The following is a 26,622-nucleotide window of genomic DNA, read 5'->3' as shown; positions in this document are numbered from 1 at the left end:
CACATATTCAACATTAATTAGTTGCTTATTAGCATGCAAATAAGTAACATATTGGCTCTTAACCCTTTACTGGGTGAAGAACTATATTTGGTAACTTCAGTGGATATCAAAATGGGGTCCCCGTGTCTCTCTGTTTGGTCGTAGAACCACATGTACTTGTACGAGGAGGACTTGACTATGACGGCATATTAAGGCCAAGTATGAATAAAAATAAGAATACAAACCGGGGGGAGTTGCAAATTTACTAGATTAAAGTGCCAAATCTACAAGAAAAAAATGTGCGGATTTAAGAGATTTAAAGTGGCAAATCTGCTCAAAAAAGTCGCATTTGCGAGACAAAAGTGGGCAAAAAAACACAAAAAAAGTATTTTTTTCCCCACTTTTGTCTCGTATATCTGCAACTTTTTTCTCGCAGATTCACCACTTTAAATCTCATAAATCTGCAGGTTTTTTCTCATAGATTTGACACCTTAATCATGTAAACTATTTTTCTCAAAATATTACTAACATACCCTGGGTCCGTATGTTTTTTTACACATTCTGGCCGTATGTAATATCCTCCAATATTCTCTAGGGTTGAAATTTGGAATTTGCAAGTATTTCAATGACTGCCCTATTAAGGGTTAATTAGTCATTATTAAGTAGTTATTAATGCCTTATTCAGCATGGCCTTATTATACAACCAGTAAGCCATTAACTAAGAGTTTTCCCTCAATAACCTCAGAATTATTGCTTATTAATAGTAAGTAAGGAAGTTGTTGTAAATATTAAGATCGTAACTCATATACAATTTCCTAACTTACAACTAATAAGCAATAATTCTGAGGTTATTGAGGGAAAACTCTTAGTTAATGTCTTACTGGTTGTATAATAAGACCATGCAGAATAAGGCATTAATAACTACTTAATAATGACTAATTAAGAGCCAATATGTTACTATTCACATGCTAATAAGCAACTAATTAAAGTTGAATATGTGTTCCTCAAACTTTCACTGTACCCTGAATAAGTAATACATGGGAACAGATAATCTGTGAAAAAAATTACTGTGTCTCTTCCAAGTGCTCCTAATAGCATTGGCAAGATTTCACCACCTGAACGAAAACAAATAACCAATCAGAGCGGAGTTAGTCTAAAACGCAGCTGTCAATCATGTCAATGACTGCATGTGAGTTATATGTCAATATATGAATATGAAGAGCTGCAGGACTCAACTTTATATTCTTGCAGGGTTGTTTTTATTATTATAACATATATGTATATATATATATATATATATATATATATATATATATTTATTTATTTATATATATTCATTTATTTATTTTTTTTTATTTTTTTATTTTTTTTGCCATTTCCAGTTTTCATATCAGTTATACACAAATAAGACAATCAGAGCCTTTATCTGCTTTCTGGGAACATTTTGGATTATTACTGATATAGGAAATTTAGGTTGTATTCACTGTGTGTTCTGGGTTGTTGTTGTAGCTTAACTCAACAAGTCAAGAAAAAGAGAAAATACCATTGTGACATTAAAGGCAGGTAACATTTTTTTAGTCTTTGGCACGTTAGCATTTGGTAAAAGCTTTAACTGTCAACTAAACAGAGAACATTTGACATTAGTTACTGAGAATCTCATTGAAAATATGTTCAAAATTTTACATTTGAAGTTTAAATATAACAATTGTATGCCAAGCCGTTCAGGAAATGATTATATATATGGATTCAAAACCTGATATAGATATATATATATATATATATATTCTCAGGTTTTGAATCCATATTTTTCATAATTTCCTGAACGGCTTGCAATAGAATTGTATTTTTGATATTTCACTCAGTAGACTGAGGTGTAATACACTGTAGCAGCATTAATGTAATCATGATGGGAATACTTGTAACATTGTTTTAAAGCAATGATGAGCATGTTCTTATGGATTACCATAGTAGATAACATGGATTTTGTTTTAATTTTCTACATCTTGACATTATGTGCCAGAAGAAAGTTTGAAAACACAGAACAGTGCTGTAAAGTATCACTACCTCTACCGGGGGTTTGCAATGATCTTGTACTTGCGAGGCACACTGAGGAAGCTGCTGAACTCGGGGCTGAGATCCACACTGTCCGGTCCTCCAGGGCAGGAAAAGGTGAAACGCTGCAGAAGTGATATCAGGAAGAGGAAAATCTCCATGCGAGCGAGGGACTCTCCGACACAAGACCTCTTTCCTGAGAGTTAACCAAAAACAAATGACAGGATGAGGCTTTGTTTGCCGGTAAAGTCATTATTTTGTTAAATCAGAAAAATAGGAAGACAAACATTTTTCAATGCAAGCATGGTTACTCATTTCTGTATCTAATTGGTATGAAACAATTAGCTAATAATAATAATAATAATAATAATAATAATAATAATGATAATACCTGTATTTATTTATTATTTATTGTTATTATTTGTATTACTTTTAAAACAGCGTTCACAAAGTGCTTTGATAGAACAAGCATGAATAAAACTCATGAAAAAATAAGAAACTAACAATGAAGAAGAAATTCAATTAAATAATTTTTAAATATTAAAAATTATTTATATATATATTTACTCCACTGTAAAATACACTGGCACCTTGTTTGTAACAAAAATATGTTATAATATAAATACAAGCCATCACTGTAATTTTTGCATTTATTTTTTGTAAAAATACTTTTTCTCACTGTTAAATGTACTAAACTCCATATCTCTAACAAAATATACTGTAAAATTTAAGTAAGTATTTTCTTGTCAATCACATGGCAGAACAGCGTTTCTTTTGATGTAAAAACGTTTTACTTTTTACGGTAAAATATAACCTTAGAAAAAAAATCTTGAATGTGAAATCAAAAGTGCTAATATCATCTTACTGTAATAGTAGAAAAAGTTGCACCGGCAAAGTTTTGGCAACCACAGTACCGTAAAAACAACAGGTTTTTGATAATTTACCTGCAGAGAATGGCAGGAACGCAGGATTTTTCTTAAAGTTTCCATTCTGGTCCAGGAAGTGTTGTGGGTTGAAGGACCAAGGCGTCTCCCACTGTTTCTCCTCTCTCAGCACCGAATGCAGCAAGGGAAGAATGATTGTACCCTGTGGAGACGAGACATTGTACCGGATGGGATCATTTTAAATGATCTGGAAATATTCTGCACCTTTATCTTTTTATGAGATGAAACCAGAATACCTTGGGGATTGTGTACCCTCTGAAGGAGATGTCCTGCAGGGCGTAGTGAGGGACGTTCAAGGGGGCGATATCCATAAAACGCTGAATTTCATGGATGACTGCATCTGTGAAGGGGAGGGACTTCCTGTCCTCCATATAAGGACAACGCTCCTTTCCAATCACAGTATCAATCTCCTGCTGCATGTTCTCTGTAGAACGAGGAGAACATAGCTATTTAGCTAGCGCTCAGTCAATTACTCAACTCAATAATTAGTCAATAAACAGAAAAAAAACGTTATTTTATATGGCAAAAAAACAAAACATTTAGCTTCTCAATTCTGCAAATTTGCTCCATGACATTCATCTGCAGAATGAATGCAACGGTAGAGGAAGTTAAAATGCTCAGTATTCAATGCAACCAATGAGACTTGAGCTATAGTGACAATAAAGATTCATAGAATAAATCAATCTATTTGATGTAAAACTCATTACACTGAATATGTTATGGGCTGGAATATGTGCCACCAGAAACTGAATTTATTTATATTTGACTTTGAATTGCTTAACTTGAATAATTGCATTGAAAAACTGAATCTGAATTGTAATTTGAAATTGAATTTATTAGTTTGGAACTGAACATTCAGTTCTCACAATTCAAATTCAGTTCGCAAAATTCAATTTCAATTTTCTGTGACGAAGATACACAGAGCGCCTCTTCGGCCAATCAGCACCTCCGTTCCATTCCAGCCTCATCCATGGTCAAGCCAGTCTAACTTCTTCCTCCGTGAGTGGCAACAAATGTTACAAAAAAAAAAGGTAGCTGCTGATTGGCCCAAGAGGCGCTCTGTGTATCTGCGCTCGATTGCTCTGCCTCAACTACCTGCAGAAAATTGAAATTGAATTTTGCAAACTGAATTTGAATTGTGAGAACTGAATGTTTAGTTCCAAACTAATAAATTAAATTTCAAACTACAGTTTTCCAATGCAATGATTCAAACTGAACAATTCAAATTCATTCAAATTCACAGATTTTTTTTTTTTTTTTTTTACAGGTTTCTGTGACCTACCCTGTGTTTGAGGGTACTTGATCAGCACACCGAGTGCATATCTGATAGTTGAGCTCGTCGTTTCAGTTCCTGCCAGGTACAGATTCAACACTGTTGACACCAAGTTTTCATGGTGGAATTCGGTTGTAGAAATGTGCTTTTCCTAAAGAAACAAGACAAGAGCCGCTTTACTGAAATGACAATACAACCTGCAGGACAATACAAGGTGCTAAATACCTCAGTATTGACCGAGTATGATAGGGAATATTGTCGTTTGCTTTCCTGAATTAATAAATAAATGTATTTAGTAAGCTTAACCCAGAAGAACCCATACCCAGATATCCTCAAAGGAAAATTATGGGGGGTATACCACAGACCAAGTGGACCGCATAGAACACATTTATGATGTTTTTTTAAATGCTACCCCAAAATGTCAAAGATCTGTGATGTGACATATATGTTACATTGGGTGTTGATGGTATTTATGTTTATTTTCTGCTTACAAAAACACAATTTTGCCTTTTTCTTTGCATCTCCACAACATTTATCAAAATTGGGACATTGATAGTGCTGTTTAACAACTAATTATTTTTCAGATTTGTTTATAATTAACAAATTAAGAATAAATCAAAACAAATAACTATTTGCCTTTTTGTTTGCATTTCCATAACATATATCAAAATTGTGACTTTAATTTATTCAGGAAATATGGTCAGAACAAGTTAAATGCAATACAGGACACCCTATTAACGGATTAGAATTGTTAAATGGGTTTAAATTTAGCCTAGTAACAAAAAATAAGCTTTTTTTAAAATTAGCTACTTTTTCACATTTCTGTTACCAGTCACACACATATTTTGGAGAAGTCACTGCATGACCACCATACCAGGGTGTTGAGTATACGTCGCTTAGGGATTTAATGAGTTAATGTGAAGCATAAAGCTGAATATGGGAGATTCTAGAAGATTTAAAGTGTTTGTTACACGGGTGTCACCATGGGTTCTTATGGGTTCTAATGACTTTCAGCTCACAGAGGATTCTTCTGTTACCTGATTGAGTCTCATAAGGAAGCAGTCGATGTAATCTCTGGGTGAGCTCGGGTCCAGTGTGTCCTCGTGTTCCCGGATCTTTTTCATGGTAAACTCTCTCAGCTTCAAGATTTTGGCATAAACTGTGTGATGTTTCCCTGGCAACCGTTCTATCAGCCAAGGGAAGATATTATACAGCTGTGACAGAAAAAGACTCGTCAATAAGGAGCTCCAACTGTTGATAGGTGAGGAAAATGAACCTGCCAAGTTTTGGTATGGAAGTGCTGCCCAGATTTTAAAAAAACAACAAAAAAAAAACACAGACTGTGGCTGTATCCCAATGTCAAGGATCCTTCCTTGGTAGGATCCTTCCTTCAGTCGGGTCCTTCAGAGTCAAGGCCAGAGTCCTTAATAACAATAACGGATTATAGAGGACTGTCGGTCTGTTAACACAATAAACAAATGTATAACCTTCTGAATGGCATAGCAACGTATTAACTTTGCACATAGTACATCATCATCTGATGCATATATATGAATTAACAATAACTTTAGCGACTGAAGCGGCATCAATTAACTTAACCAGCAATGTATCAAGATGATGTTTTAGCTAAAAATACTGTCATTTGTTTATGGATATGATTTGCTCAACTTTGAACACAAGTTTTGTAAGTTATGTGATAACAAATACTTATATATTTAAATTCATATTGCGTCTTTGTTTCTTCGCTCGCCATTTTTAAATCTCCCAGTAGACCGGTGACAGCAAGGCATTATGGGTACTCGGGGCTCACGGAGGATACACACATGCAACCTTGGAATTTGGTCAAAAGAAGGACTCTGTCCTCTGGAGGATCCTGGACGTTGGGACAGTACTTCGGAGGCTGTCTGACGTAGTTTCCTTCAGATTCAGCCGTTTGAGGATCCTTCCTTGACTTTGGGATACAGCCTGTATCTGCATACTACATGTCTAAGTGCTAACGCAGCCAACATGCCACTTCAATTTGTCTGCACCTCTTCTCTTACCTGACCCAAGGGACTGCTGATAAATAACAGGACTTCGTTGATCATCTGCAGAAGGGACAGGAATCGGTCGTCATCGTAGCTGAAGCGCTGACCAAACACCAGACAACAGATCACGTTGGACACGGTGCAGCTCAAGAAGTAGTAGGGATCAAAAGGTGCAGCTGGAGAAAAATGAATAAGTGCACAGTGAATTTTTAGTGCATGAAGTCAGTCCTGTTCCCCGTCCCCATCTGAAATTTTGACTTTAAACATGATAAAAGTCACAAATTATGATTAAAAAAGAAGAAATATTGCACAGTAATAAAGTCCATATGAAAATCAGTGCATATGAGAGTTCAGGGTAGTTATTGCTTTTGGGAAGAAACTGTTGTCCGATATTAAAGAAAACGAAAAGGAACATCAACGTGCTCTTTGATTCATTTTCTCACTCAAGAGAGGTAGTAATTCCACTACAGCATAAAGCATTTCACACCGTATTCAAGAAACAAACTTTTGTCCAAAGCGACTTACAATAAGTGCATTCAACCTGATGGTACTAGACATAGACCATAGGAATCGAGTAAGTACATAACTTTAAGAGCTAACTGCCATTGCTAAGGAGTGCTATATGTTAAAGAAGAAAAGAAGAGAAAAGAATAAGAGTTTTTTTTTTTTTTTTTTTTTTTTTTTTTTTAAACCAAGGTATTGTTGGAAGAGATAGGTCTTCAGCCTGCGGCGGAAGATGTACAGGCTGTCTGAGGTCCTGATGTCGGTAGGGAGCTCGTTCCACCATTTGGGAGCCAAGACAGAGAAAAGTCTGGATGAGGTTTTGAGGCGAGTTGACCCACGCAGGGTGGGAGTCGCCAGCTGTTTGGCTGATGCAGAGCGGAGAGGACGGGCAGGGGTGTAGAGTTTGACAAGGTCCTGGATGTAAGTAGGACCTGAACCGTTAGTAGCAGAGTACGCCAGAGCCTTGAAGCGTATCCGCGCAGCCACTGGTAGCCAGTGGAGGGAGCGGAGGAGGGGTGTTGTGCAGCTTTGTGCATTAGTCTTAAAAATACAAGCCAAGCGTAAATCTCCCATGCCTTATTGAGAGTTTATTCAACCCAGAAGAACCCAGACCCAGTTATCCTTAAAGGAAAATGATGGGGGATCTACCACAGACCAAGTGAACCACATAGAACACATTTATGATGTTTAAAAAATAAATTAAAAAAATGTCAAAGATCTGTGATGTGACTTAAACGTTACAATGGACATTTATGGTATTTATGATATTTCTTATTTTAAAATTAAAAAAAAAATTCTGCTTACAGAAACACAAATTCGCCTTTTTATTTGCATCTCCACAACATTTATCAAAATTGTGACATTAATAGTGCTGTTAAACAACAAATCATTTTTCAGATTTGTTTTTAAGTAACCAAGTAGGAAAAATAATAATACATCAATAATAAATAAAAACAAATAACCATTTGCCTTTTTGTTTGCATTTCCATAACATATATATCAAAATTGTGACTTTAATTTATTCAGGAAATATGTTCAGAACAAGTTAAATGCAATAAAGGACACCCTGTTAACGGATTAGAATTGTTAAATGGGTTTAAACTTAGCCTAGTAACAAAAAATACGATTTTTGAAATTAGCTACTTTTTCACATTTCTGTTTCCAGTCACACACATATTTTAGAGAAGTCACTGCATGACCACCATACCAGGGTGTTGAGTATACGTTGCTTAGGGATTTAATGAGTTAATGTGAAGCATAAAGCTGAATATGTGAGATTCTAGAAGATTTAAAGTGTTTGTTACACGGGTGTCACCATGGGTTCTTATGGGTTAAGTATAAGAATATTGAATAAACACAGCAAATATACAAGGCAGTACATACACACCTTTGGTATCATTTATGCGGGCCACCAGATGTTTGCTCTCCTCCTGGATCCACTCCTCCATCCCCTTGCGTCCCATCCCGAAATCTCTTAACGTTGTCAGGGTGAAACGCCGCAACTGCCGCCAGCGCTCTCCATTACTGATAGCCAAACCTTTTAAAAATGTATACATATTAGTCGAAACAAAGTCATAATAAATAAGAAGCTATAATCCTAGATTTAACATATAAAAGAAAAACAACACTGCAAAAAAAGGTGTGTCTAAAAACAAGATAAAACACTAAATCTGAGGGAAATGATCTTGCTGCATGGACAGATCATTTCACTTGACAAGATTTCTTAAATTAAGATTATTAAATCTAGAAATAAGCATGTTGAACGCTTAAAATAAGAAATTAACTCTTAAAACAAGATAAATTAAAGCTGCAAGCAGCGATGAACTGGCCCGAGCAGAGTGACCTGACAATTATTTGTTTCTTAACAAGATTAAAAAAAACTTTAGATTTAGAAGTGTTAGAAAATTCATCTTGCATGTGTCCAGTAAATAGTAGCAAATAAATAAATAAATAAATAAAAGAGAAGATGGTGTAACACTAAGATGCATGAACAGAAAAATCTCTAAAAATGGTTCAAGTAAAAGACAAATTAAAAAGAGATTTTGGTTCAAATTTGTCAACTTCCATTACATCACATGCATGGCTCCTTTTTTTCCACACAAACTTGGTTATCAGTCAGATTTAGTATAAAGTACTAAGTATAAAGCTGCCAGGAACCGAAAATACAAACAAAAGACACAGGGGTCTATGGAAATGTACCATTTTTTTTTTTTTTTACCATTTATACACACAAAAACAGCAGAAAAATAAATAAATTACAAAACAGTCAATTTGCATGTTAATTAAATATAGTAATAGTTTTCATTGTAGAAAGAAAATTCCCATTTAAAAATGGTCTAGAAACATAAATGGCACACTGTGAAAGCTATGAATGGACTTTCAACTGACTTTCTCAGCTTGTCTACATATCATATATAAATAAAGTTATTACTGTAAATAAAACGTGTATTTTCAAGAAATAGATGGACTCCAGAGGGTTAAGTTTGCTCTTAAAAATATGAAGCGTCTCTGTTCCACCAACGTGGACCACAGAGACAAAACGACGCCTCACTGTGGGTTTTAGTTCTAACTTTTGGTTTTATCAAAAGGCCAGAAGACCTGAGGGTCCTCCAGGGTTCACAGGATAAAAGTAAATCAGATAAATGATGTTGTATTCCACACATACATCATCACAACATTTCAGTATTACCATAGCCCTTAGTAGCTTTATACAGAAAAGGAACAGGTCCTCTGCCAACAAAGTCATCTGCTCGGTCCACCAGAGCCTCCTTCACAGCATCGTAGCCCACCAGGACCACCACACGCTGCCAGCCCAGGTACACAGTCACCACCGGGCCGTAGCTTTCACTGAGCTGCAGGTTAAACAACATGCATGTGACTCTTGTACAGACATGTGAGCTGCAAAGCAAACACACCCAGTTCACTGCAGATAACAAATCACATTACTGGTACAGTGACAAAAACAAAAAATGACTTAAAGCTTTTAGTATCTGCTGGGCCTCTATTTCTTTTAAGTTGTTTTCAGAATTATAATGACAATCTGCTAAGTTAGGCATTAAAAAAAAAGACACAAATTACCAAAAAAGGATACAGAATTATCAAAAAAAGACACAGTATTATTTAAAAAAGACAGAGTTACCAAAAAAAGACACAAAAGTATTAAAAAAAAGACACAAAATTACCAAAAAAGGAAAAAAAATTACCAAAAAAAGGACAAAATTACCAAAAAAGGCACAAAATTCCCATAAAAGAATTACCAAAAAAAATACATAAAATTACTTTAAAAAGACACAAAATTATTGAAAAAAAGCCACAGAATTCCCCAAAAAGACACAAAAGTATATATTAAAAAAAAAGCCACAAAATTACAAAAAAGACAAAATTGCCACAAAAAAAGACGCAAAATTACCAAAAAAAGGACACAGAATTATCAAAAAAAAGACAAAATTACTAAAAAAAAACCTTCAGGTTTTAGGGGGTTGTTTTAAAAATCGCCCATAGGTTTTCCAGGCATTTTAGGCCTAAATGGGTTAATGTTAGCTATAAGAAGAAAAACAGACCATTTCAAACAACTGCCAAAAGGGACAACAAACTAAACTGATTAATTATTATGCAACTTAAAAGGCAAGTAGGGGAAATAAATGTGCAAATTAACTACAAGTTCTCACCTGTCGCATGGTTTTAAACGGAGCTTTCTTGTCCATCTGCAGCAGGTTCCCTATGACAGGCAGAGCAGACGGTCCTGGAGGTAAACATGCGTGTTTTCGCTTCTTCAGCCACAGCAAAGCAAGAAGAAGAGCCGCTAAAATCAACGTGACAGACAACTCCATGATGTTGCGAAAACATTAAATGTTGTCCTCTGCAGTGCACAAAATGTCTAAATATGCACAGGGAGGGGTCAATCACAACTGGCTGTGCAACTGCAGGAGAGTCAAATTTCATGTGGATCGGCGTAAGCAGAATGGGGACAGAGGTTACCTTCGGTTACCTGGAAGGTTTTTTTGTTGTTCTTGGTTTTTTTAATTTTTTTTATTGACAATGTACAAAATGTCATGGCATATTAACAACAAGTAACACCTCTCAGCAGGGCACATAAATAAATTATATATATATAAAATAATATAGAGAAGAGGAAAAAATACAAAAGTTTTATAAAATAGAGATTTAAAAAAGAAGAAGAAGAAGAAGAATATAAATAGGTCAATACATCATATATCACACAAACCAATTAGGGGTCTTTGAATATTTTAAGATCGTCATAGGCTGCAATTAGTTTCATAAGAATCTTTTTTAAAAACATAAAAAAAAGTGGTTTTGTTTTTCCCCATTTGGATGTGTGGATGAAGAATTTTGCCAGAATAATCAAGTTGTTTACAATTAAATCACATTTGGTGTCTCAACTCTTCGAGGCTCAGGTACATCGCAAACTTAGTACATATCTCCATACAGAAATACAGAAACAGGTAGTTATTATTATTATTATTATTATTATTATTATTAAGAGTTTACAGTGACAGTCTCTCAAAAGGCAGAAAATACAAAAGAAACTCAGTACATAATAATATGAAATAATATAAACTAAACATGTATCATACCTGTACACGTACACACACACACACACACACACACACACACACACACACACATCATAAAGACATGTTTCTGGGGTATACAGTATTATCAGATCCCCCCTGGGGGAAATATACACATGTGTATATGTATATATATATATATATATATATATATACATGTATATATATATATATGCTAAGCTACTAGCTAACACAAGCGCTAGCTAGCTCAGTTAGCAAGTGCATCTGTAATGCACATAAATTGGGATGCTAACTGAGATGCTAATTTTAGACCTCTATACATTCTGACTAATTTAGGCAACAAATGGATGCACCCTGCTGACAGAGTGTGTATGGTTAATATTGTTAGTATTTGCTACAAAAACACATTGAAATTCACTGCTAGCAGCAAACTGAGAGTTGTCCTGTAGCTTTGGGCCTTTTTCCCACACATCCATGCAAATATTTAAAAAAAACTAATTCGCAAAAAAAAAAAGCTTCTAGGTGTGTGGGAGTGTGAGGAAGAAAGGCATTCAGTGACCGTGATGTGCACAGAAACTGAACTATGATTTAATATAAACAGATAAATCACAGAATTACTATAAACACAATTATGTTTAAGAGGGCTAATAGGTGATACAGTCAAATATTGCAGGCACATATGCCCACATAACTTGGTTTATAATGGACCTCATATGAAACCTAATGTTTTCTTTGTGTATCAAGTAATGGAGGATGAAATACAGCGTATGACAACTCTTCTCACTGCTAAGTAGAAGTCACACACTGCACATATTTACATCCCAGAGAGATAGTAATATATTACCAACACTTAATATAATCACAATAATGGTTATTTGGAATTTGTCAGCAGCTAACTTGTGACCAACACAGCTCACAAATATGTAATGTGCAGGGCATTTATAATAACATATCATTTTTTTAAAGACCAGTGATGAGTTGAAACAACACATTTGATGTCTCTCAGACCTTGGTATTTTTATTGTGAAATAATAGAGAAATAAATAAAACAAAACAGGAAAGGAAAGGAAAGGAAACAGGTTATTATTCCATCTCTATAATAAGTGGGTAAATGTCCTTGTTCAATAACTCTTTTTCTAATCAAAAGCCATGTAGAATCACAATATAAAGAAAATAAAAATTTGTGTGAATAAAAGGTCTAACTTCTTTTATAGCAGTTATGTAGCAATACATTTCTTTTTTTTAATGTACATTTATTTTTGTGCAGGAAAGCACATTGACAATTTATAAAGGAATTAAGAATCAGTTAAAATATACACAAAAGCTTGGAATCAGCAAACATCAACAACATTGCTGCATAATGAAGTGTATGTTGTACATCTAAGCTGTAGAGCTGTCCTTGACTGTGTGAGTGAAGCTCCTCTTTTCACCGTGGCGTGGCAATGATATTGTAACTGCGAGGCACATTTGCAAAGCCACTGTACTCTGGAATGACGTTCATACTATCGGGGCCATCGGTGCAGGTAAAGGTGAAATTCTGCAGCATTGAAACCAGGAAGATAAAAAGCTCCATACGAGCCAGAGACTCGCCGACACAGGCTCTCTTCCCTGTGGAGAGACACAAACACAAACAAGAAAACAAATGACAAAAAAGAATGAGTAAGATAAATAAAATGAGACCCATTAGTCAGTGAGTAACCACAATCACAAACAGGTTGATATGAGGCAGTTCAGGTGCAGTTTAAACGATGATTAATGATTTAAGTGAGGACCAGTGGAAGAAGAAGTATTCAGAACCTTTACTAATGTAAAAGTACTATACCACTCTGTGAAATAACTCCACTACAAGTAAAAGTCCTTCAAAACTTACTTAATTAAAAGTACAAAAGCATCAGCACCAAAATATAATTAAAGTATCAAAAGTAAAAGTACTTCTTATGCCAATTAGACACACTGTTGTTTTATATATTGCAAATATATATTGTTTGGATTATTTGTATTGATGCATTTATGTTAGCAGTGTTTGTATTTCGTCAAGGTAGGGCTCATTTTAACTATTTAATATATTGGTATGATTTTTAAAAACATTTTTTAATCTAATCGCTTTTAATTTATCGTGTTTTTTATGTTAAATCTTAACCTGAAAAGTAAAAGTTGGCTTTATGTAGTGGAGTAAAAAGTACAATATTTGCCTCAAAATGTAGTGGAGTAGAAATCTAAAGTTGGCAAGGACTGTGTTTACCTGCAGCAAATGGCAGAAATGCAGGATTTTTCTTAAAGTTGCCATTCTGGTCCAGGAAGTGTTTGGGGTTGAAGGACCAGGGAGTTTCCCATTGCTTTTCCTCTTTCAGCACAGAGTGCAACAACGGAATAATCACAGTGTCCTGTTGAGATTTTAGATAGGATATTAGTATAGAAATTAATAGAATAAAAAAATTCATTATTTTCACTAATGAATATGTTGTCATAGGAAAGACAAACCTTGGGGATTGTGTAACCCCTGAAGGAGATGTCGTGGAGTGCGTAGTGAGGGAGGCTGAAGGGGACGATGTCCAGGAAGCGCTGAATCTCATGGATGACTGCATCTGTGAAGGGGAGAGACTTCCTGTTCTCCATGCTGGGAGGACGACCCATTTCAATCACAGTGTCAATCTCCTGCTGCATTTTCTCTGTACAGGACAAAGTAAAACATATTGACCAACCATTGACACCATTTTCTTGACGACAACCCTGGGTTCGGGGGAGTCCACCTGCCCTGCCGGGACGTTTGCAGCTGGCTACATGATGGATGCGTGGGAGAGGTGTGCCTAGCAGCTCTTTCTGTTGAGGATATTGAAGATCTCTATCTATTCGGAACCTTGATAACAGGTATTTTGCTGATTGGATAAGGCATTGCTCTGGTTTATCGAGATACACAGGAAATGGTGACAGCTGTCCAAAGCCCCATAAGGCTGCCCGAAATGATTGATGCGATGGGCAGAGCTGTCGGCACTCAGACTGTGGTCACAAACCGCACTTTGGATAAAATCATGGAGAGACTGACGGCCCTGGAAAAGCGACTGGATCGATCCGGAGACCAGTATGGACTAGATGGCTTGCGGGAAATTGCATGCTGCCACTTTCGCCTAAGCCCAAATTCCAATCTTATTTGGCCTCCCCTAAACAGCCCTGGCTCAAGGCTGTTACTGGATAATAAATTCCCCTGGATGAGCACTGCAGCAAGACTCTACTTCGCCTGCCCCCTCAACCTCCTACAGACACCTGTTATTGTTGTTGTCTGCTGCTGTCTGGGGCCTAAGCAAGGTTGTCTCCATAGCAACCGCTATATTATCGCTTTTTGACTTTCCAGCGAGCTGAGACGGGGACTGATTAGGTACAGGGCAAAGCCGTATCTCAGGCTTACACACTCGAACTCCCACACATACACAGATATGCATACACCCGACACTCCACCCCCCCAACCCACGCCTTCGACGAATCGCACCCCCAGCGAGAGAAGCGGGTCTGTGACCAGCGATGTGATAGCTGCGGGACCGGATGGCTGCTTGACTATGCTGGCTCTCCCCTCCCCTGTGGCATTTCATAAGTCTGTTCATGTTGTGAAGTGTATTGAGTATGTGCTTATGTTGCTGAGTTTTTCTTCATTGTTTTTTCCTCCTTTCCTTTCCTCTCCTCACGTTGTTCTGTATTTCTTTTCTTTCATCTCTGTCTCCCTGTCCTATCCACCTCTGTCATATTGTGTGTGTTTTAATTATATGTTTGGACGGGTTGATGGCTAATTTTGTTGTACTAGTACTTGTTACTCTGTGCAATGACAATAAAGGAAAATCTGACTCTGACTCTGATCTGAATCTTTACCATGATGTATGTGGAACTGGCAAATTTAAGATGGTTCTTTTTTTAAGCCAAGGACCCCCTCATGTGTGTTTCTTGGAATATTATTTTTTTATAATAATTTTAAAAAACACTTTGTTAGTGAACCTACCCTGTATGTCAGGGTGTTTAACTAACACACTGAGGCCATATCTGATGGTGGAGCTGGTGGTTTCTGTTCCTGCCAGGAATAGATTCATCACAGTAGAGACCAAGTTGTCATGGTGGAACTCAGATGCTGGATTGTCCTTTTCCTGTGAGGACGAATTGGTAAAAGTGCTGTTAGATGCAACAGAACCAACATTTTAAATTTTAAAACCAAGCATTCAAAACAATTAGATCTGTTCAAAATGAGTACTGCACAAAGGCCCCGTGAAAGATTATTTTAATGGATACAGAGAAGTTTTAAGATGAAACTCCAGAGAATAAAAGTTATATCTCTCAGTATGGTTTTCATTTCCCTCAACAAAACAAATTGTATTTTCAAACCTGATTGATTCGGATGAGAAAGCAGTCGATAAAGTCCCTCGGGGAGCTGGGGTCCAGTGTGTCTTTGTGCTCCTTGATTTTCACGTTGATAAAATCTCTAACATCCTCGAACAGGGAAAAAACTTTGTGCTGATGGCCGGGAATATGCTCCATGATCCAGGGAAAGATGTTGAACATCTGTGGGAGGGAAGCACACAGCACACTGCAGCTTTGTTTCTCAGGGGATAATCATAAAGATATTGTATATGAGGACACTGTATGAAAGCCAGACTAAAAATAAATCATGCACTGTCAGCCTCTGACTCTCTGGCTCCTATCTCCGCTTACCTGACCCCGAAAACTGCTCAAAAACTTTAGAATCTCATTCATGACATTGAGGAGGTGCAGGAACTTCTTGTCTTCATATGTGAAGCGTTCACCAAACACCAGGCAGCAGATTATGTTGGACACTGTGCAGCTCAGCAAGAACGTTGGGTCAAAAGGCGTGCCTGGAGGAGAAGAGGAAAACAGGTTGGATTTAAATATTAAAGGTACTGACCATAAGAAAGGGAACAATGTTGGTGAGAGCAGAGCAAAAATGTTCTTTAAATGTCCCAGCTTGGAACATTTTGCAGCTCACTTTCGACATTTTAAAGATCAGCTGTTGCCCTGATGCACCTCCAACAATCATGTCAGTTGATTACAACTTGGGTCCTGCTGTCTGTCTTTAAAGTCTTTAAATCTTTAATGTCTTTAAATGTCTGACCATTTGGTTAGAGAGCACAATCCTAGGCTGTGTGGGCACAAAGTTATCTAGGTGTTTGGCAACCTTTTGAATTTTAGACTCTATATTGAATCACTAACTTTTATTGCTCAATATAATGTGTAAAAACATTCATGAAAGTACTTTTGTATTTCCACTGATCACCTCCAGTGGTGCGCGATGTTCAAAACATGATATTTATTCACATTTAAATGCAGTTTAAAATGCTCTATTTCTATTATTTCTAAGTAAATCAAGGCTGCGAGTGACGCTTAAATGGTTTAGTGGGTTATGTAATGTATTCTGTTTACTTTGCACAAACTGCCATCAGATAGAGATAAGGATTAAAGAGTCCAGCTGAAACAAAAGAGATAAACACACTGCACAATCTAACAAAGCATCCACACTGTCTCTGCAGTAATCGACTGTTACTTTACCAAATATCTGTTTAGTGTATTTAGCTCAATTTGCTGGTTCTGATTGATGAGGTGGTTAATTTGTTCTGTGATTAAAGGCTGTACAATGTAAATTTAATTTGACAGATTATGCAATAATGCTCTTTCACATCAACCCTGTGTTAAATATTTGCTCCTACAACAGCAGCTGAAAACACACCTTTGTAAGTTTCTATGCAGGCTTTCAAGTGTTGGCTCTCCTCTTTGATCCACTCTTCCATCCCCTTACGACCCATCCCAAAGTCTCTCAGTGTCGTCAGTGTGAAACGTCGCAGCTGGCGCCAACGATCTCCATTACTGATCCCCAAACCTGAGAAAAGTTAATACTTGTTGATCAAGTAGAGATACAGAAACATAAAACCATTGAAGAAGATGACAGATTTGAAGTGTCTTGTGTTACCATAGCCCCTGGTAGCTTTAATCAGAAATGGCAGTGGCCCTCTGCCCACAAAGTCATCTGCCTGGTCCACCAGAGCCTCCTTCACTGCATCGTATCCTACCAGAATAACCGTCCGCTGCCAGCCCAGGTACAGTGTAATCACAGGACCATAGCTTTCACTGAACTGCAAAAAGATATGCTTTGTCAGGACGATAAACAATCTGAAGCAGATTTATCTATTTTTGTGCGAAAGTCAACATGCAATGACATATCTAATTCAGTATGAATGAAGTCTGCACCCAGGATACATTAGTATATACAATTAAATCAATGTGAATTGTGCAAAATAAATTCTAACCTTGATAAAGCTTTTATAAGGTGTTCTTTTGTCGAGTTGTGGCAGATTCCCTATGAGAGGAAGTGCCGTAGGTCCTGGAGGCAAACGATACTTCTTGCTGTTTTTGATGGTAAACAGCCACAGCAGAGCTAAAATTAGCCCTCCCAAGATCACTGTTGTAGAGAAGTCCATTATGCTCTCAACACTCAGTCTTCTTAACTCTTCTCTGCTCAACTGATCTCTTTTATATTCACTTTCAACCTCTGACTGGTACTTATATCTGTGTGTTTACATAACCGTTTGTTGGCAGGAGCACTGCATTAGGCCACAGGTGAACCATGTGAATATGCCGTTTACCTTAGTACACCTTCACCTGATTATTGCTTTTCATTGACTTAAAGCCAGGATGATAAAGCAATACAACTTTTAATATAGGGACAAACACATTAGTCACTTTCTCTCTCTTTCCCAAGGTTGATATCGAAGAAATAATCTGGAATGAATAAACATGTATGTGTTTCAAAGTTCATATGAAAACCCAGTAGCAATAACTTTTGAGAATACTTGTCATGCGGAAAGTGTTTGAACATAAAGGGACTAAAGATACACCAGTCCAGGACCAAATGTGGAAGAGAAGAAGAACTGATGCAGCGCACAGTGGCAACATTGAGTGAGATGTCTGAGGACTCCAGTCAGGAGATACCCTGTACAACAGGAGACCTCTTAGCAGCTGTCCCACCCCAAAAATCACAGGAGGGACTCTCCCAATTCCATCCAAGGCAGTCAACCTGGGAGAGAGAAGGTAAAGTGGCCACCAGCGAGTGACAAAGGAAAGTGGAACCAGCTTGACCAGGACCTTAACAGGGTTCTGGAGGCCACACTGGTAGAAACGGCTGAGAGGGAAATAAACTATATGACAATGATTGTCTTTAATATGGCCAGAGAATGATTTGGCATAGAGGAGGGAAAATACAGCAGAACACCCATAAGAAAGCCAAACAGGAGGGAAGCAGAGATCTTAGACTCTCAACAGGCAATTCAGTAGAGCTACTGCCGAAGAAAAGGTTTGCTTCAGATCAGACCAGTAGTCTCCCTGGGAAACACTGCAGACTGAGAAGGGCTGAAAGGTCCCGAAGACTGATGAAGGAGAAAGAGGCAAAGCGTGCTCAGTTCAGCTTCAGGTTCAGAAATAAGTAGAGGTCTGACTCCTGGAAGAGGAGAAGCGAAAGACAAGGCCGGCTGAACTAGGGTCACGTGAGTCTGGACCAAGAGGGACCTACCACAAAGAAAAATCACATGAACTGAACTCTGGAGACTGGAGCCTTTCCTGTATTTCTTTCCTGCTCCCGTCAGTGTATGACACTCTACCAACTCCAACAAACCTGTACAGATGGGGAATGAGAAAGGACCCAGTGTCCAAGTTATGTGGAGAGAGAGGAACGCCGGCGCATATACTAGCGGGGTGCAAGACGTCCTTCACCAAGGAAGATACAGATGGCGCCATGACAAGGTCCTCAGAACGGTGGCTGAAATCTTTGAGCAGGAAAGACGGAAACGGCGCCCGGTCCACTCAAAGTCAACCCCATCTGTCCAGTGCATCAAGGAGGGGGAAAAACCACAAACCTCCAAGAGGAAAAAACAAAAGCCTCCTGCAGACAGCCCAGGCATGGGAGATGAGGGTGGACCTGGGATGAAACTGCACTTTCCACTAGTTATGTGCCAGTGAAGCCTCATGAAATGTTTTCATTATTTTCTGAGCCCACTAGATGGTGCTCTCTGTTCAACAAAGAGCTGAAAGCACACTTAATTACCATAGCTTCAGCCTTTTTCTTAAATCAATAGCACCTAGTGGGCTCAGAAAATTAAGAAAATGGTTCATGAGGCTTCATTGGCACATCACTACTTCCCACAGGTGTCATGTCATGCAAAGTCTGTTAATTCTGTTGAGCAATTTCATGTCAGGTTAGAATCCCTCATGTCTAGTCCTGTCATTCACTTCTTGTTTTATTTTGTACTCACCTTTTCCCTCTCGTTTCAGGCTCTTGACTTCCTTCCATTGTGTGATTTTCCGTCCACTGTGATTGTCTCCCCGGTCCCTGATTCGTCTCACCTGTGTTCCCTTCCCTCATGTATAATAGTCCTTGTCTCCCTTTGTCTTGTGTCAGTTCGTCTTGTATCCCATGTGTTTTGCCAGGCTCCAGGAATTACAAGGTTATGTGTGTATTTTGTAACCTCCTTAGAGTGTTTTTTGTTATTTTTTGCAACCTCCTTAGTGAGCGACTTTTGTTATATTTTGTATCCTCCATGTGAACGTCTTTTGTTTGTTTTTTGCAAGTAAAGCATTTTGGTTGACCTTACTACCGACTTTTGAATTTTTGCTTCTGAGTCCCTGTCCCTGAGTCAAGTCTCAACAACAGGTCGTCCAAACATCCCTGAGGCCTGACCTTGTCATGTGGTCCAAGAAGGGAAGAAAGATCATCCTGGTGGAACTGACTGTCCCATTGGAAGAAGGTTGCAATGAGGCCCAGGTGAGGAAAGCTGCCAAGTACCAGAACCTGGCCCACCAGTGCAGGGACGTAGAGTGGCAGGCTCGGATATTCCCTGTAGTCGGATGCATGTGGCAGCTATTCAGCATCCAACATTCCCTCAGTTTCTTTAGAAATTGCATTCTTTAGTTATATATCGTATAGTTATGGACACACATTCTTCTAGACTGTAATTTAACTTTGCCAGATATTGTGTCCCCTCTCCACACAGGTAATATCGATGAAATGTTATTTTTGCCAGTATTTCAAAACAAACAACTACGATGGATATGGAGACAATTCTTTGATTCCTAGCAATAGTGAGAGGGGCGTACAAATTCTATTTCTTTCAGTTTATCTCTCAACAGCTTATATCAGCCCGTCCAAGAGTACTGATGCAGAGACACCATCAAATCTCACATTGTCTCTTTACTGTCTACTGGCTGCTCAAGGATCTCTCTTAAACTGCAGTATTCCAGAAGCACACAAAGAAACTATTAGTGCAGATTCAGTTGTAACAATCTTGCAGCTCTTGATTTTTCAAAACAAGCCACATTATTTAAATAAATGTGTATATATATATATATAATTACCCACACAAAAAAGATATAGATTTTGTATTCATGTTTGTCAGGCTGAAAATATATGACTTTGTGATTGTGTAACCTTTTCTTGCTCAAATTCCAATATTCTGACTTTTCTTTAAGACCAGTGATGAGTTGAAACAACACATTCGATGTCTTTCAGACCTTGGTATTTTTTATTGTGAAATTATAGAGAAATTGTAACAGTGCAAAGATACAAAAGTAAATTTGTCAAATAAAACAGGTTATTATTACATCTCTATAATAAGTGGATAAATGTCCTTGTTCAATAACTTTTTTTCCAATCAAAAGTCATGTAGAATCACAATATAAAGAAAATAATTGGTATGTACACAATTCTTGCACAGCAGGAAGTCTTTTTTTTGTTTTGTTTTTTACATTTGTGTGAATAAAAGGTCTAACTACTTTTATAGCAGTTATGTAGCAATACATTTCTTTTTTTAATGTAGATTTATTTTTGTGCAGGAAAGCACATTAACAGTTTATAAAGGAGTCAAGAATCGATTAAATATATATAAAAAAAACTTGCTATATCAGGCAGGAATCAGCAAACATCAACAAACATTGCTGCATAATGAAGTGTATGTTGTACATCTAAGCTGTAGAGCTGTCCTTGACTGTGTGAGTGAAGCTCCTCTTTTCACCGTGGCGTGGCGATGATATTGTAACTGCGAGGCACATTTGCAAAGCCGCTGTACTCTGGATTGAGGTTCATACTATCGGGGCCATCGGTGCAGGTAAAGGTGAAATTCTGCAGCATTGAAACCAGGAAGATAAAAAGCTCCATACGAGCCAGAGACTCGCCGACACAGGCTCTCTTCCCTGTGGAGAGACACAAACACAAACAAGAAAACAAATGACAAAAAAGAATGAGTAAGATAAATAAAATGAGACCCATTAGTCAGTGAGTAGTCACACTCACAAACAGGTTGATATGAGGCTGTTTAGGTGCAGTTTAAATGATTATTTATAAACTGAGGACCAGATGTGGAAGAAGTATTCAGATCCTTTACTCATGTAAAAGTAAAATACCATACAGTGAAATAACTTGAGTAAAAGTCCTTCAAAACCTACTTAAAATCATTCAATACTTACTTAATTAAAAGTACAAAAGCATCAGCACCAAAATATAATTAAAGTATCAAAAGAGAAGTACTTATTATGCCAAATGGACACTCTTTTTTATATATATTGCAAATATATATTGTTTGGATTATTTGTATTGCTGCATTTATGTTGGCAGTGTTTGAATTTTGTCAAGGTAGGGCTCATTTTAACTATTTAATATATTGGTATGAGTTTTAATTTTTTTTAAAATATATCTAATCACTTTTCATTTATCATGTTTTTTTTTTATATTAAATCTTACCTGAAAAGTAAAAGTTCGCTAAATGTAGTGGAGTAAAAAGTACAATATTTGGCTCAAAATGTAATGGAGTAGATATATAAAGTTACATAAAATGGAAATATCCAAATAAAGTACATGTAATTTCTGCCCATGGTGAGGACTGAGTTTACCTGCAGCAAATGGCAGAAATGCAGGGTTTTTCTTAAAGTTGCCATTCTGGTCCAGGAAGTGTTTGGGGTTGAAGGACCAGGGAGTTTCCCATTGCTTTTCCTCTTTCAGCACAGAGTGCAACAACGGAATAATCACAGTGTCCTGTTGAGATTTTATATAGGATATTAGTATAGAAATTAATAGTATAAAAATTCATTATTTTCACTAATGAATATGTTGTCATAGGAAAGACAAACCTTGGGGATTGTGTAACCCCTGAAGGAGATGTCGTGGAGTGCGTAGTGAGGGAGGCTGAAGGGGACGATGTCCAGGAAGCGCTGAATCTCATGGATGACTGCATCTGTGAAGGGGAGAGACTTCCTGTTCTCCATGCTGGGAGGACGACCCATTTCAATCACAGTGTCAATCTCCTGCTGCATTTTCTCTGTACAGGACAAAGTAAAACATATTTCCCTCTGTTATTAGGCAGGTGTAACAGGGTAGACTGTATCAGCACTAGATTTGGTGCATTTTGTGTGACACTGGTGGTGAATTGTGTGTTGCATGTGTGGGTGTGGCTTCACAGAGTGAGTGTGCAGTGATTTCCTGGTGATGGGCTAACCTGAAACAGGTGTGCTGGCATGGCTTCAGCCAGCTTAACTACCCCCACTCTCCCTTCAGTCTCCCTCTGCTCTTTGCTGTGACAGGTACTGTGTGCATGTGCTCTAAGGTCTCTCCACCTAACAAATTGTGAATTGATTGTTTTATTTTGTATTGAGTCTCCCTCTGCTCTTTGCTGTGACAGTGGTGTGGCGTGTGACGTGGGCTGGAGTAGCGCAAGGACGGCAGGTCAGACTGAAAGCAACTGCAACGGCTGAACAGCAGCAGCAGCGCCTTGCAGCCACACAGTGGAGGTGCAGCAGTCCACAGCAGCACAGCATGCGGCGTCCGCAGCAGTAGACCAGCCAGCTCCAGCCTGCCAGCCTGGTGACAGTGAAGCCCGGCCACTCAACAGGCCACACGGATCCCACCCCTTCAGCTATCCCCCTCTAGTCTTTTTAAATTAATTCCCTTTTGGACTCCAACTAACTTTTAACTATTTATGCATAGGAATAATAAAGGACTCATTTAAATTATACTTCTGTCTTGTTGTGTCTTGTCCACTAACCACTGGCTGGTCAATCACACGAACTAAAGGAACACTTTACAACGGTACAGGATTAGTAAGTTCTTCTTCTCTGGCTCTCAACGGAGGGGGTCGTACTTTTCTTTCCCTCTCCCTCCCCTATTTTTCCTGCTTGTCCTCCAAACTAAAAAAATCATGGATTTGATCAAGTGGTCTCTCAACGCAATTGACACCATTTTCTCGACCAGAAGCCTGGGTTCGGGGGAGCCCACCTGTCCTGTCGGGACGTTTGCAGCTGGCTACACGATGGACACATGGGAGAGGTGGCGTGTCGTGTGCCTGGTGGCTCTTTCCGTTGAGGATATAGAAGATTTCTATCTATTCGGAACCTTGATGACAGGTATTTTGCTGATTGGATTAGGCATTGCTCTGGTTTATCGAGATACACAGAAAACGGTGACAGCTGTCCAACGCCCCATAAGGCTGATTGATGCGATGTGCAGAGCTGTCGGCACTCAGACTGTGGTCACAAACCGCACTTTGGATAAAATCATGGAGACTGACGGCCCTGGAAAAATGACTTGATCGATCCGGAGACCAGTATGGACAAGATGGACAAGATGGCTAGCAGGAAATTGCATGCTGCCACTTTCCCTAAGCCCAAATTCCAATCATATCTGGCCTCCCCTAAACAGCCCTGGCTCAAGACTGTTACTGGATAATAAATTCCCCTGGATGAGCACTGCAGCGAGACTCTACTTCCCCTGCCCCCTCAACCTCCTACAGTCACCTGTTGACTGTCTGCAGCTGTCTGGGGCCTAAGCAAGGTTGTCTCCATAGCAACCGCTATGTTATCGATTTTTGTCATTCCAGCGAGCTGAGACGGGGACTGATTAGGTACTGGGCAAAGGCGAGTCTCAGGATTACACACTCAAACTCCCACACATACACAGATATGCATACACCCCACCCCACCCACCCAACCCACGCCTTTGACGGTTCGTACCCCCAGCGAGAAAAGCATTAATTTAAAAAAACACTTTGAAAATCAATGTGTTAGGGAACCTACCCTGTATGTCAGGGTGTTTAACTAACACACTGAGGCCATATCTGATGGTGGAGCTGGTGGTTTCTGTTCCTGCCAGGAATAGATTCATCACAGTAGAGACCAAGTTGTCATGGTTGAACTCAGATGCTGGATTGTCCTTTTCCTGTGAGGACCAAAATATTAAATTTTAAAACCACATTAAGCATTTAAAACAATTTGATCTGTTTAAAATGAGTAACAACTGCACAAAGGCCCCGTAAGAGGTTATTTTAATGGATACAGAGAAGTTTAAAGATGAAACTCCAGAGAATAAAAGTTATATCTCTCAGTATGGTTTCTGTTTCCCTCAACAAAACAAATGATATTTTCAAACCTGATTGATTCGGATGAGAAAGCAGTCGATAAAGTCCCTCGGGGAGCTGGGGTCCAGTGTGTCTTTGTGCTCCTTGATTTTCACGTTGATAAAATCTCTAACATCCTCGACCTGGGAAAAAACTTTGTGCTGCTCGCCGGGAATATGCTCCATGATCCAGGGAAAGATGTTGAACATCTGTGGGAGGGAAGCACACAGCACACTGCAGCTTTGTTTCTCAGGGGATAATCATAAAGATATTGTATATGAGGACACTGTATGAAAGCCAGACTAAAAATAAACCATGCACTGTCAGCCTCTGATTCTCTGGCTCCTATCTCCGCTTACCTGACCCCGAAAGCTGCTATTAAACTTGAAAATCCCATTCATGACATTGAGGAGGTGCAGGAACTTCTTGTCTTCATATGTGAAGCGTTCGCCAAACACAAGGCAGCAGATTATGTTGGACACAGTGCAGCCCAGCAAGAACGTTGGGTCAAAAGGCGTGCCTGGAGGAGAAGAGGAAAACAGGTTGGATTTATATATTAGGTATTAGGTATATATAGGTATTGACCATAAGAAAGGGAACAATGTTGGTGAGAGCAGAGCAAAAATGTTCTTTAAATGTCCCAGCTTGGAACATTTTGCAGCTCACTTTGGACGTTTTAAAGATCAGCTGCTCAAAGGCTATTCAATTTAAACTTAATTTGACAGATTATGCAATAAGGCTCTTTCACATCAACCCTGTGTTAAATATTTGCTCCTACAACAGCAGCTGAAAACACACCTTTGTAAGTTTCTATGCGGGCTTTCAAGTGTTGGCTCTCCTCTTTGATCCACTCTTCCATCCCCTTGCGACCCATACCAAAGTCTCTCAGTGTCGTCAGTGTGAAACGTCGCAGCTGGCGCCAACGATCTCCATTACTGATCCCCAAACCTGAGAAAAGTTAATACTTGTTGACCAAGTAAAGATTAAAAAAAAAACATAAAACTTGAAGAAGATGACAGATTTGAAGTGTCTTGTGTTACCATAACCCCTGGTAGCTTTAATCAGAAATGGCAGTGGCCCTCTGCCCACAAAGTCATCTGCCTGGTCCACCAGAGCCTCCTTCACTGCATCGTATCCTACCAGAATAACCGTCCGCTGCCAGCCAAGGTACAGCGTAATCACAGGACCATAGCTTTTACTGAACTGCAAAAAGATATGCTTTGTCAGGACGATAAACAATCTGAAGCAGATGTACTTATTTTTATGTCAAAGTCAACATGCAATGACATATCTAATTCAGTATGAATGAGGTCTGCTCTCAGGATACATGACTATACTTAAATGTTAAAATAATCAATGTGAATTGTGCAAAATAAATTCTCACCTTGATAAAGCTTTTAAAAGGTTTTCTTTTGTCGAGTTGTGGCAGATTTCCTATGAGAGGAAGTGCCGTAGGTCCTGGAGGCAAACGATACTTCTTGCTGTTTTTGATGGTAAACAGCCACAGCAGAGCCAAAATTAGCCCTCCCAAGATCACTGTTGTAGAGAAGTCCATTATGCTCTCAACACTCAGTCTTCTTAACTCTTCTCTGCTCAACAGATCTCTTTTATATTCACTTTCAACCTCTGACTGGCACTTATATCTGCGTGATTACATAAACGTTTGTTGGCAGAAGCACTGCATTAGGCCACAGGTGAACCATGTGAATATCTCGTTTACCTTAGTACACCTTCACCTGATTATTGCTTTTCATTGACTAAAAGACAGGATGACAAAGCAGCACAACTTTAATTATAGGGACAAACATATTAATCATGTTCTCTCACTCTCCCAAGGTTGATGTTGACGAAATTGTCTGGAATGAAAAAAAC

General features: G+C 38.4%; 3 protein-coding genes across 3 annotated transcripts; all 3 read right to left on the bottom strand.

Moving 5' to 3' along the window:
- Positions 1 to 853: 853 nt before the first annotated feature.
- On the bottom strand, positions 854 to 10,690 carry LOC131969595 (cytochrome P450 2G1-like). Its single transcript, XM_059330667.1, has 9 exons — positions 10,448 to 10,690; positions 9,469 to 9,631; positions 8,167 to 8,316; positions 6,291 to 6,451; positions 5,286 to 5,462; positions 4,258 to 4,399; positions 3,212 to 3,399; positions 2,976 to 3,117; positions 854 to 2,227 (listed from the first exon to the last, which is right to left on the bottom strand). Exons 1-9 carry the CDS (start codon positions 10,607 to 10,609, stop codon positions 2,046 to 2,048), a joined length of 1,467 nt encoding a protein of 488 aa, XP_059186650.1. The 5' UTR covers positions 10,610 to 10,690; the 3' UTR covers positions 854 to 2,045.
- Positions 10,691 to 12,323: 1,633 nt separating this feature from the next.
- Positions 12,324 to 17,850, bottom strand: LOC131969614 (cytochrome P450 2G1-like). Its single transcript, XM_059330706.1, has 9 exons — positions 17,629 to 17,850; positions 17,292 to 17,454; positions 17,052 to 17,201; positions 16,022 to 16,182; positions 15,695 to 15,871; positions 15,318 to 15,459; positions 13,814 to 14,001; positions 13,575 to 13,716; positions 12,324 to 12,940 (listed from the first exon to the last, which is right to left on the bottom strand). Exons 1-9 carry the CDS (start codon positions 17,797 to 17,799, stop codon positions 12,759 to 12,761), a joined length of 1,476 nt encoding a protein of 491 aa, XP_059186689.1. The 5' UTR covers positions 17,800 to 17,850; the 3' UTR covers positions 12,324 to 12,758.
- Positions 17,851 to 20,909: 3,059 nt separating this feature from the next.
- Positions 20,910 to 26,350, bottom strand: LOC131969613 (cytochrome P450 2C23-like). Its single transcript, XM_059330705.1, has 9 exons — positions 26,135 to 26,350; positions 25,791 to 25,953; positions 25,549 to 25,698; positions 25,110 to 25,270; positions 24,783 to 24,959; positions 24,431 to 24,572; positions 22,493 to 22,680; positions 22,256 to 22,397; positions 20,910 to 21,559 (listed from the first exon to the last, which is right to left on the bottom strand). The coding sequence occupies exons 1-9, from the start codon at positions 26,303 to 26,305 to the stop codon at positions 21,378 to 21,380; spliced, it is 1,476 nt and encodes a 491-aa protein (XP_059186688.1). The 5' UTR covers positions 26,306 to 26,350; the 3' UTR covers positions 20,910 to 21,377.
- Positions 26,351 to 26,622: the final 272 nt, after the last annotated feature.

The sequence above is a fragment of the Centropristis striata genome, chromosome 4 (genome assembly GCF_030273125.1).
Source record: "Centropristis striata isolate RG_2023a ecotype Rhode Island chromosome 4, C.striata_1.0, whole genome shotgun sequence".
In the NCBI taxonomy this organism is placed as follows: domain Eukaryota; kingdom Metazoa; phylum Chordata; class Actinopteri; order Perciformes; family Serranidae; genus Centropristis; species Centropristis striata.
The sequence above is the reverse complement of the archived record's forward strand: the minus strand, read 5'-3'. Positions and strand labels throughout refer to the sequence as shown.